This window comes from Phalangium opilio, unplaced genomic scaffold, assembly GCF_054372755.1.
Source record: "Phalangium opilio isolate 3A_F unplaced genomic scaffold, DU_Popi_V2 ptg000039l_2, whole genome shotgun sequence".
Lineage (NCBI taxonomy): Eukaryota > Metazoa > Arthropoda > Arachnida > Opiliones > Phalangiidae > Phalangium > Phalangium opilio.
The window spans coordinates 5,236,227-5,248,878 of record NW_028324163.1 but is presented as its reverse complement, the minus strand read 5'-3'; the positions used below and the strand labels follow the sequence as shown (position 1 = coordinate 5,248,878).

General features: G+C 37.2%; 2 protein-coding genes across 4 annotated transcripts; both read right to left on the bottom strand.

Moving 5' to 3' along the window:
• Positions 1-219: 219 nt before the first annotated feature.
• LOC149680688 (uncharacterized) lies at positions 220-6,733 on the bottom strand. Of its 3 annotated transcripts, XM_089834571.1 has the most exons (12): positions 5,914-6,733; positions 2,831-3,023; positions 2,621-2,773; positions 2,440-2,565; positions 2,271-2,375; positions 1,916-2,146; positions 1,691-1,885; positions 1,556-1,627; positions 1,373-1,453; positions 1,097-1,314; positions 691-850; positions 220-435 (listed from the first exon to the last, which is right to left on the bottom strand). In XM_089834571.1, the coding sequence occupies exons 2-12, from the start codon at positions 3,021-3,023 to the stop codon at positions 281-283; spliced, it is 1,689 nt and encodes a 562-aa protein (XP_089690697.1). In that variant the 5' UTR covers positions 5,914-6,733; the 3' UTR covers positions 220-280. The 3 variants fall into 3 exon arrangements, with proteins under 3 accessions (XP_089690697.1, XP_089690696.1, XP_089690698.1); XM_089834570.1 differs by having other exon boundaries at positions 1,691-2,146; XM_089834572.1 differs by having other exon boundaries at positions 1,097-1,266; positions 1,691-2,146.
• Positions 6,734-7,080: 347 nt separating this feature from the next.
• On the bottom strand, positions 7,081-10,868 carry LOC149680687 (uncharacterized). The gene is made up of 8 exons (XM_089834631.1): positions 10,806-10,868; positions 10,575-10,743; positions 8,870-9,162; positions 8,214-8,825; positions 8,095-8,145; positions 7,633-8,003; positions 7,284-7,569; positions 7,081-7,230 (listed from the first exon to the last, which is right to left on the bottom strand). Exons 1-8 carry the CDS (start codon positions 10,866-10,868, stop codon positions 7,081-7,083), a joined length of 1,995 nt encoding a protein of 664 aa, XP_089690757.1.
• Positions 10,869-12,652: the final 1,784 nt, after the last annotated feature.

The window sequence follows — 12,652 nt, the reverse complement described above, 5'->3', positions numbered from 1 at the left end:
AGTCAGGCAGGAAAAATAATACAATTTTGTAGTTGCCAACCTCAAAATCGGTTGGTACCCATTCCCAAAATCGGTTGGTACCCATTCCCAAAATCGGTTGGTACCCATTCCCAAAATCGGTTGGTACCCATACCCAAAATCGGTTGGTACCCATTCCAAATATCGGTTGGTATCCCTTCCCACTTTTCAGTTAGCCCAAATAAATTTTACTCATTTAAAACCACAAGTTTTTAAAAAAATAACCTACTGGTTATATATCATTTATTTTTTCACAAAACATTTATTCACTTTCTAAATGATTCATAGAATCTCCTTGTGCAGGTTTTTTTCTTTTTTCTCTCCCTCCTTCACGGTCTGGTGCATATTTAATGAAGTTTTTTATAACAACTTCAATGTCGTAGTTTTTCGCTGATTTGAAATTTTCTTTAACCGCTTCTGCAAATAGATGGTGAAATTTATGTCAATACTTAAATAATAATTAGGATGGAAGATATTTAGGCGCTTTAATGATTTTTTTATATTTATAATTAGGCCTACAGCTTATATTGTAGTTTTTTATTTACTGTTTAAATTATATTTTTTTATTTTAATTTACAGGGTAAATTCTAAACTTAAATACCTGCCTAAATTGTAAATATTTATATAGATAAATTTAAGATCTAAAATTATAAGATTTATCTTTAAACTTACCTATTATCACATCTTTCAGCTTCAAATTATTAAATGCTAATTTTCCATTTGCACCAATCCAATTGAATTTCAACATGAGAGTGTGAGAAAATAATTTTTTCATGATATTTCTGCACGTATCTTTGAGTCTTTTACCACCATAGGCTGCAAATCTTTTGATCTGTAAAAAACAAGATAAGTTCAATTACTCCCATTAATCGTTTGTGCAAAAAAAGCTTCGCGCAATGTTCATGTAGTTTCATACACCTATAACACCTATAACTAGAGAACCGCTAAACCATGCCCATAACTGACGAAAGGGTTAAAAAAATTCAAAATCCGCCTACATTTCACACTGAAGTAGCGGGACAAAGGGATTTTTTTTTTTTTTGACATTGACAAACCATAGGGTGGAAAAGGTTATTACCGTTTGTTTCAAGTAGTCTTCATTTTCTAATATGTTTTGCAAGGCATTTATGTCGTCAATAGATTGTAGGGGCAGAGTAGGAAATCCTTCTATTTCTACAACATGGACTTGGCTATTTAAAGCAGCCTCCTTTTGATTTCTAAGAATCATTTCCACCTTTGAATTTAAATCTGCAAGCATCATAACAACCGTTTTTTGAAATTTGATTTGACTTTGTTCTGAAAAGCAGAAATGTTATAAAACGTTTTTAATTATTTGAAACAAAGCAAACTTTACCATTCACGTAGGCTTGTCTATTGTTCGACTGCGAAGTCGATGGTACATTACTTGCATATTGAAAAGAAGTTGCTTGCGACACTGCGTTTGAATAGATAAAAAACAGTTAGGCCTTATAAAAAAAAATAAAATGCAAAATTCTCTACAGTTCAGAGTTCCCTTCAAACAGTTAGGGATATTTACCATGCTCATTAACATCTCTGAAGCAATTTTGAAAATACTCTGGCTCCATTCTGTGATTTCTCCTTTCTGGTGCTGTTGAATATAAATATTTTTTTAATGATATAATATGAAAAATGTACTTTAGAAATCACTTACGCGATAATCGCTCATTTCTGAGAGACATTTGACGCCAATTTTCATTCCGAAAAGTAACGTTTTCTCTATTTTCATGACTAGCTAGCACATCACGTCCATTGTCCATGATAAGAAGTGACTTAGTTTGTCGTTTTTCATTGCCAAGTGACTTAACACACACATTTCTTATTGGCTTAGCACTAATTAAATTTCTAGGTGGCGTGTCACATTTATTAATGTTTCTAGGCGGCGTGTCACATTCATTAATGTTTCTAGGCGGCGTATCACATCCACTGTCGTCTCTGGGTGGTGTTTGACATATATTAACGTTTCTTGATGACGTACCCAATCCATTTTGAGGTGGCACATTGAGCCTATCGTCTTTTCTAATTTGCGTATTTAATTCTTTATAACTTCTTGATGGAGTTGGACATTGGTTTTCATGGCTGGCTTGCTTATTTTGTTGATCGCAGGTTCCTTAGAAACATGTCAAACAAGATTTAATATTAAGCTATTAAAATTTTAACTTTAAAATTAAAATTAAAACCTGAAACTTTAAGTGTTCAACCTTGTTCAGTACTTAAAAGACGTTAACACTAACCTTCAAACAAATTGTGGTTATTTTCATTTTGTTCCAGTTGAGTTCCTACAGTGTGATCAATTTCGTTTTCACAATTAAACCCAGAGAATTCTGTTGCGTTAGATCCTAGAATACAAAGTTTCATGTGCGTCAGTATGTGTTAATTATATAGCTTTGTTTGAACATTTACTTGGACATTTTGGTGGAGTTGGTAATTTAAAGTTCCCTCTCATTTTTTTTCTCTTTTTGGTCATATTTGCACTAGTTGATGGAACACGGTTGTCTCGATAGATTTCTTCCTTTGGCAATTCTTCATCTAAGAAATTTCAGATTAAATATTTTTTCTCGAGGTAATATGATTAAAACCATACCAGGCTCAGAACTTTCATCACTACGGTGACGGTCTGGTTTTCTGGCAGTCTTCACACGTCTTTGTCCTCCTCTTCCTAATGTTTCAGCTTCGCTGGCTAGATCAGATGTTAATTCAGCTCTAGCTAAGAGCTCTCTAGCTCTACTGTAAAACACTAAAATTGATTTCTTTAGAACACATTATTTTAAAAACGATTTGAATTTATGTATACTTGTTTTGTGCAAAGTTTTGCCTGAATATAAATTCCATGATTTTGGGTCATGAGCAACACATTTTGTGATAAAATTAATTATCTGATTATGAAATTTCGGTGGAGGCCAGTAGCACGAGGATTCGGTTGGACACCATCCTTGTGGAACAACCTCCACTGTTCCTTCACTTTCAAAACTGAAGACTACGTACATCTGAAATAATTGAAAAACTCAAAAGCTCGCACTGATCATTAGTGTGTTCATTTCTCTACAGTATGTATGCAAATCACACAAAATTTAAGAAATATCTTAACTTTATAAGTTTCCGAAACGTGAAAGATTTATAAACATAATTTTTTAAATATTTAAGTGTTTTAGATAACTAAATTAATATATGATTGTGATCCTAAATAAATTCTAAAGTTCCCTGGAATTTACAGACCCATGCGCGAGAGGGATAATTTTGGCGTATGAGGAATTCTCTTTATTTGGATACAGAAAGCACTTGTTATCTAGCTCAGAGAGAGAATAGGTGTTCACCTGTCTTGAAATTTTAGCATCAAAAATTCCTAATATGGATGAACTCATGGGATAATCAAAAACATTCTTATAAAATTTGCATGGCTTCGCCAAGATTACAATTTCTTTTTCGATTGTTTGATAAATTTCGCATATTTTAATAACCTCACCAGATTTAAGTTTGAAACAACTATCTCTTGCATTAACTGAGATGGAAAACAATGGGGTCTGAACCGTTTTGAAAGATCTGGCATGACTTGGAACAATTGGGTTCCTGCTCTTGAAATAATTTTTTAATACTATTTCGCGAACTTTGGGGTTTTTAACTAAGAATTGTTTTTCGGTTAAACGTTTTTGAATTTGTTCTAGGGGCTTATTGGGCGATCGCACCATTTTTTTAAGCAGCTGCAAAAAATTTTCAAACGGGAAAGCACTATATGCATCCAATGGGCCAAATAATTTCACATCAGATGACAAATGCTTCAACGCATGAACATTTAAAACAACAAATTCTGGTCCGTACAAATCTGAGCTAGAAGAAACGAATTTGTCTAACAACTCCCCAGCATAGTCGCAAAGATCTTTACTTAAAACTGGAGATGTTAAAATGTAGATTGCGCATGACAGGAGTCGGAAGTGTTTTAGGACAACATCTGGTAATATTCCTTCACCCAAGACAGGACCAGTATACAGAAGAAATTGCCTGAATTCTGTAGCTTTCCACCTGTCAATATATCTTAAGCTTCTTGGTTTTCTGGCAAATTCACTTGGAATGTATTTCCGGCACCCATCAAGTTTTTTGGAGAAATCCATCACCATCTGACTGCTCAAACGAACATTATAACTACCCTTTTTAATCATGAAGTTGAGCATCCTCCTCATAACTCCCAAACAAACGACATGCATGTAGTCGAGGGGAAATTGCCTTACTAAATCCATATTTAAGTGCTCTAGGGGTGTAAGGGGTCCAACTAAATGGTGCTCTTCGTTTTCTTGGTTTCGAAAAGAAGTGTTAGTACGCAAATTTATGCACTCGTTTTTTGCACTACCAGGTAAAAATACAGTACGATTGTTTTCTCTGTAACCTCTAATAGTACACTTATCGCAAGAAAAAAAACCTGTATGACCCTTGGTATGCTTAACAAAACTTCTAGCTGGAGAATCTACAATATAGGGACCATCAAGTAAACATTCATAGGTTTTCGTACCGTGAGTAAAACCATTTTCATTCAGGTCCCTTAATTCTCTTAATAAAGGTTCTAAGTATTCGACTAGTGATCCAGGTTTGCTTTCGCCGCAAAATATTCCTACAGGAAAAACATCGCTCATAAGACCATGTGGAAATTTGTAAACTGCGCCTAAAATGGGCCAGAAACTTTTATTTGACGCCTTGAATAATGGTATTCCGTCAATGTTTATAGCGAATGATAAGGGATGACAATAATGCAGATTAGACGCTAAAAACTGAGAGATACCTTGATTAAACCCAATATGCCAATATTCACCCCCATTTACTATATTGATATCAGTGACGTTTCTCTTAGTAGACAAAAGTGTTCTAGAGTCTTTAGGAAGATCCTCATGTCCATGATTTCTTAAAATTACCAACAAACTGTTTAGCCTAACCGTGTCAATGCTATAAATCAAAGCCCAGTTTCGAATATCTTCCCGAATGGTGGGTAAATCACTACAAGAACTGCTACTCTCGCTATCAAATGAAGAACTATCATTAAATCTGTCATAACTATCAGTTGATACACTTTTAGACTCTTCATCTAAAGCAAGATCTCCTTCTCCCCAGTGTGACTGCACAAATTCTTGTGCAACATTTAACTCACAACTGCCCTCTGAATTTCCAATAACTGAAAACTCCGCTTCAATATTCTCTGAGAAATCAGAATCATAAAAGATATTGGAAGCCTGTTCTTCTATTCGTTTAATGTAGCTAGCCCTTTTTCTACGAAGTTGCCGCTTGCTTAATCCATTTCTTTCGTCTTTCTGATAGTCCCCACGAACTATTTTGGATTTTTTGCTATTCATATTTAATTAATAAGTTTGTAAATTTTATAAATCAAAATGCATAATTAAATTTTGAACTTTAAATAAAAATATCAAGCTTTTAACTCGAAAGAAGAAAAAAATCAAGGAAAAAGTTTAACTAAAAATTCTAGAGATATTTCCTTCCCCTTTTCTTGCCTTACACTTTAGAACATTGTTGCTAGATCACCTGTTGCCTCAAAAACATGGTGGCAGCACTGCCGGAATAGGAAAAACCCCTTAAACTCGACCTTAGTTAAAACATTTGGTGTTTACGTACAATTATTAAATATGGGTTTTTAACTAAATCGTTAATTATCTTTAAAAATTTGGTTAGGTCTTACTTATTTTACTGATTAATTTAAATAGGTTTTTATATAGAAAATGTTTAACTGTTTTACTAGTTCAAATTAAAAAACAGGTTAAGGCTTAATAAACAGTGAACAAAAGCGATAAAACTGAATACCCTTTCCTTAAGAAAAGTAAACCTTCTAAACGTATTTAAATTAAAATGTTTTCAAAATTAACAGAAGAAATTTAAACTTACCTTTCTTCAATTAAATGTGGAATGAGCGAAATATAATTCCCTCGACGAAACTTGGATCTTTTAAAAACCGCTTCGAATTCACAAAATGGCTGACCTCACGGACGCGAGAAAGCGAAAAATGAATATAGGCCTAGTACCCACGTTGTAAGAAAAAACAGACAATGTCAAGGCCGAACAGGCGCGACTCCCGCTAAAACTTTGACGCGCTAGGAGGTATAAGGTAGGGTGAACGTAGCTCTCTACGGAAATTTTCCAGGAATTTTCTTACGAAATCTACCATCCTCTTGAAAAAATAAGTTCACTGACCTAGCGCCTTCTGGCTAATTAACGTTGTTCAAGTAAACTTAAAAAACTTAAAATAAAATTTTATCTATAATTTAAAAAAAATATCACTGTAAATGGGATTTTTTTTTAAATACTTTAAAATTAACAAAATTTTATAATTAGACACAAACCTTAACCACCTATTGGCAAAAAGATAAAGTTAAACACCATAAGATAACACCATTTGATTTTATAGTCGTAATAGGGTTGGGACAATAGTGAAATGAAAATGTAAATTACAAGTTAATGTAAAAAATATCAATCTAATAATGGCACCTTATAAAATAAGCTTAAAATATTACTTAAAAATTAGTTTTAATTGATTTATCTTGGTATTGAAAAAAACTCAGACGGATGGGCAATGGTTTTATGGTTGGTGAAATTCTTTATAAATTTGGATCAGTCGGATTAAAGTCAGAAAGCGACTACAAAACGACTCCGACGGTAAACCAACTCCCCGACTCCTACCCAACTCGAAAACGGATGCCTTGTGCTACTAGGGTCGAATCTTATCGAGTACTCGCGCAGCACTAGGTATAACTAGCGTGAGGAAGACTAACCCTACGACTCAAAATGATGTAGTTACACTTCGTAACGTTCAGATGAATGTTATTTTCGATACCCCACTGGAAAAGGGAGTCAATGTCCTTCTGGAGTGTGATGACATCATCACTAGAACAGCGTATAGATATATCGAAGAGTTGCCACTTAGCGAAGATGGAAGATCGGCGACGAAGATGTTGAAGAGCAGGGGGCCGAGTATGGAACCTTGGGGCACCCCAGAACGCACCAGACGGTACATAGAAAACTCCCCTCGGTACACGACACGCTGATATCGTTTCGTCAGAAAGTCTCCAAGCCACAGTTGTAAAGAACTTGAGATACCGGAAATTGCCAATTTAATAACCAGGCGTTTGTGGCAAACACTGTCGAAGGCTTTAGACCAGTCGAATGAGACAACATGGACGTCTGGTGGTGATACGATTGCAAGAACTGGGTAGTGCAAGATCGTTGGCGTCTAAACCCAAATTGAGACGGGGGAATACAGAAGTGTCTTCGCAGAACTGACTAAGTTGTTCGGATAATATCCGTTCTGTCAGTTTCCCGACAACACTGGTGAGTGAAATTGGTCTATAATTTTTCACATTGGTTCTACTGCCAGTTCCCTTAAAAACTGGAACAACATTGGCCAGCTTAAAACCATCAGGCAGTCTAGATAAGGCCAAAGATCGGTTGAAGAGGAGAACCAATGGGTGAACGATAGCTGGGGACATGAGCTTGAGTAGTCTTGGAGTCACTCCATCTGGGCCACATGCGGAACCAATCTTCAGGCTGTTGATTGAACGAAGACGGTCTGACTGATCTATTAATTCAAGTTAAAATTCTGGGCCAGACGGTGGATTTAATGGGAGGGTCAGAGCAGGGTCCGGAATACTGAAGCTGTCGTAGAAGAAGTCGCTGAATAGGTCAGCGATGGAAGCAGAGTCTGATACCGGACCACTAGGCGCATCGAAGGAAGAGGGCGGAGGTAGCCGTGATTTCGCTCGAACGAAACTCCAAAATCTCTTCGGGAAAGAAACAAGGGACCCATGAAGATTATTGACATACGTGTCATACGCCATTCTCGTGTTGCGTCGTAATAGGTTACTGAACCGTCTAAACTTGTTCCAGTCGGCATCTCTGTTGGACTTCTTAGCTTTCTTGTAAAGATAGCTCTTAACGTGGCTTTGGTGTACAATTTCACCCGTAGTCCAAGGACAGCGTGTCTTCCCTCGGAATATTGTCGCGAACACAGGCCCAAAAAAAATCAAGCCATAGCTCCCAAGTCTCATTTATATCTTCAAAGGAGAAACATACGTCCCACGGTGCATAGCGTACAGTATCGCAAAGGTCATCCACGTTAAGAATCTTGTAATTCAAAACAGTCCGTTTGAAACTTTTTTGAATAATTTGGGCAAGTCAAATAGGCCGCACACAGCTTGATGATCGCAACGCGGCAAATTGTCGCACACGGTAGTTTCTGGCATATATCGGAGATCGTTAACAAAGACAAGGTCAAGGAAGTTATTACCCCTCGTCGGTTCAGCAACAGTTTGTTGGTATCCTAAACCAAGAATAGTCTCCACGAAAGTACGCTCATCTGCCCCAACTGGGTCTGGATTCGTAGAATTGACATGAAAGTTGAAATCGCCCATTATCGAGAAAATGTGATGGAACGGAAGGGTTCCGTGTAGATAGCCAAGTAATTCGCATAAGGAGTCGGTATACGCAGAAGTAGATGTAGGTGGGCGATAAACGCAGCCAATCACAGCTTTGCGACCACCAGAATAAAATGAGGCAAAGGCAACTTCTAGAGGTACCCCATCCGCACAAGTGAGAAATTCGTTCGGAATTTCAATAGGCATAGGATTAAGATCGTCGCGTATGGCGAGAAGATCACCAACGGCGCGTGTAGGGCGATCACACCGAAATAAAACGTGATCGGATGCAAAGATCTCAGAGTCTAGAACCGAATTGTCCAACCATGTTTTGGTGAGGGCGTATATAGTGCTAAAAGCGAGAAGTCCCGTAACTTGTTCCGAATGCTTCTGAGATTTGACAAGAAATATGATATTTTCCTCGGTCTCGTTGCTGTCTCCTTGACTGACGAGAAAACATCGTCGAGTTCCGTATCGGTAACAGTGAAAAACGAATCACTAAACGCAGGTAAAGAGCAAGTAGGGCAAAGGTAAGGTTCATCCGAGGATCCTAAGCGTTGGTACTCGGCTTTCGTCATACGGAGACACTTGGCATGGAACCATCTAAGGCAGCTGGGAGATTCGCAAAATATGGCCATTTGATTCTTCCTAACCGTTTTCTGACAGTGACCGCAAGGAAGCCTGGTGTTGATAGCCGGCCCCGGATTAGTCTCAACCAGTAGCGTCGCTAGGGTTTGAAATTTGGGGGGGCTAAATCAGGGCAAACTATTTTAAAGTTATTATAAGAACTTAATATAAACAAGATGGCCCAAGGGCTGGGACTTAATAGTAGCCACATCGTTATCTATTTAATTAGCACAAATAAAATGAAAAAAATTCAAAGACCCTAAACAAAAAATCAGAAGTGTCCGACCCCACAGTGGTAGCGTGTCTTACTGCTGCGCCAGCCAGCCGGGTTCAATTCCCGGGTGCGGTGCGAAAATGTTTTAATTAAAATAAAATCTCTAACTGAGCTCAGCTACCACTATTGGGGTTGAGGTACTATCGAGTTCCATTTAAGCTAAAATCTGACGATAACGAAAGCGACAACCCCGGCCACTACTACTACGGCTTGGGTCAAACTAAGAGCCTATCGTATGCTACGATGTGGCTAAAAATTGCATAATGGGTTCTTTGGAAAATGTGTAGACCTTTAAAACTATCCGTAAATTTGTGTCAACGTGAAATTATTCGTATTTTAAAGATGTACATCCTTTTATTGATAAAGATTATGAAGGATTTTCACTCGTTTTAGGTTTATTTTTAGTTTTGGTTAGCTTTTAGTCCACACTATTAGGACTCCCTTCGAAAGAACATTTACTTGTCTCCATCTGTTTTTTTTTCTTCAAAATTTTACTGTTTGATTTGGAAAATTTTTTATATATTGCTACAGAATTTTAGGTTGCTAACAGCAATTTTTTGGTAGGGTTTACGAATTATTTTGGGGGGCTAAGTTTGGAATTTGGGGGGGGGCTATAGCCCCCCAAAAAAGGCCTAGCGACGCCACTGGTCTCAACATCACCACAAACTCGTAACCCAACAAATCGGATGGCAATGAATGAAGTGGTCACAGGCCAATAATAGATAGAAATCCAGGACGGGACTTGTGTAAATTTAGGACCGATAGGTACTTGGTACTCGTCTTGCTTGATGAGTACACCAACACACTGCAGCCTACCGCAAATCAAAACAACGTGGAGAACGAAGAGAAACGCGAAAAGTCGTAATAAATAATAAATGCTCTAAAAAAATAAACCTGGAATATGGCGCCTCTAAGCCCCAGGCCAAAATAGGGGGTCGCATTACCACAATCCAGACCACTCGGCTAATTTTGTAGAAAAAACTGTCGAAAATTAAGTAAATTGAAAAATTTTGCGCTAAGCCTAACATAAAAATCAAAAACAGCATAATTTAAAAACGGGCGCGAGCGAAAAACATGCGACCACGCGTCACGAAATCTAAACTCATAGGAGTATATAGGGGAACTCAATTTGCGGATAGTGGGATTTTTCCCCGTCGTCTGCAACAGAAGCCAAGTAGAAAATGTCATCGTCGACGTCGAGTGATAGCTCGGAATCCAAAATTTCAGACGGGCCTGACTCTGTAGTAGAATCGGATAGTTTAGACTCAGTTGAATCTTTCGAAACTCGTTAATCAAGTGAGGAAAATTCAAATTCGGATAATGATGGTCAGGAAGAATTTGGTAATCATCCTTACCAATTTGAGCCCTTGCTTCCCGAAGAGCCTGCTGAGGAAGGGGAAAACTTGCCTGTGATGGAAGTTGATCACCCCGGACTTCATAACAATGACTGGTAGTTAATTTCAATTTACATTTTTAGTAAACTGATCAATAAGATTCAATATTGCTAAGTTTATGTTGTTGTTATTCGACATGTTGAACAGTCAGACAGTTTTGATACAGTTCTCTTTTCTTAGGTGCAACTGTAGTTTTTTTTCGTGATGCCAACAGTAGAGGAGAGTTTTTGCTGCAGAGATGAGCCTCCAAATGAAAGACTAATTGACGAAATTGGCCCCGTAATAGAAACGGACACATTCAATGATATATTGAGACCAAATAATTTCAATATCCTATATGATGAATTTAGAGAGAATAACTTTGTGCCTGCTGAAGATGAGATTAATCCGTACGTTTAACCCCAAAAGTTGAGATGCAAAACTTCTATATTACTAAATCATGAATGTGGAAGTTAAAGTGATAAATATTAATTATAATGATTTTCTTTTTGTGTTATAGGACCTATAGGTACTTAATTTATCGCTTGTATATACGTTGGATATACAGAGTTTTGGGTAGAGAGTAAGTCGCCCAATCCCGAGTTGCGCGATTAATAGAATAAGGAGACAATATCCATCAGATGTATATCAAGGTTATACTGAACTTGGTCCAGTTTAAGAAAATAATGCACGAAATAGTATTTTCGTAAAAACCTGTTTTTAATACAACAATATAAAACCAATTTTTATGCATTATTTATTTTGATGAAAAAAGCGATTACTAATAGGAAAAACGACGTGCTACTTTGAGACCTTAAATTGCTTCTTTTTCTGGGTAAACATATTGCTCTGATAATGGCCTTGGTACAGGAACTTGATTCGCTGGGGTTGCATTCAAAGCTTCTTCATAATGATACTTCTCTCCAGTAGCTTCTCAAATACTCTAGAGGGCTGGTAGGCCCTTCTAGATAAGATCCCACACCCTACCGTAATGTTAAATGAAAATTCACATTTTTTCGCCGATTTTTCCATAGAAATAACATGGGGTTTTTGGTGCTCCTGCACATCGAATCATTTAAAAACTAAAGCGAAGTTACGTTTCGGAATACTTTCAAATTAACAAGTAACTATTCAAGGTGTGCCTTTTTCAAGTTTCATCAAAATTTATTAAGTCTAAGTATGTTAATTTAATTAAAAATGTAAGTACCTCAAAAGATTATTCTACAGCAGACGACGCTAATTGTTCATTACTCTACAGTAGACCACGCTAATTTGCCATTTCACTGCCTTGAAACTTTAACTTGATATTTTTCAATAAATATAGCACTATATTTAAAAAGCTTCTCTGGCGGGTCTAACTTTCGTTTAATTATGTGTCTCGGTTGAAATTCTATACTTAAGATACCTTTTTAATTTATATTTTAGATGTTAGTTTCGACCAAGGCTTAAGTTGCCTTACTTAGGCCATGGATCTATAATAGAAGCTTACGCTTCATGGATATTTCCCAGTAGCCTTCAGTAAGGCATTTTGATTTTAAACACATTTATGTCACAAAAATTCGCGCGGGTGGGGACTGGGGGGGCTGATGACGTAGAAATTGAGGCAAACCTTTTTCTTTCGGCGCGCGCGCGCGCGCTTTTCAAAAAATAATTTCGCACGCGCTATTCAAAATTAGAACTCGATCACGTGAAAAACCTCAACCCCCCTCTGAATTTGCCTCAAATTCTACGTCACAAACGCGCGTGCCAGGCTGGTACTATTTCAGACGAGGAATAAATGTTGTGCGCGTTTTAAGGTGAGTGAAATATCCAGGAAGCGTAAGCTTCTATAATAAATCCATGCTTAGGCAGACTATTGAGTGAGTCTATGCAATGGGTGATGTAAAAGCTGGAAGGATAGATGGATCAGTGTTGGAAATAAGGATTTTTTTAAAACTGGACCT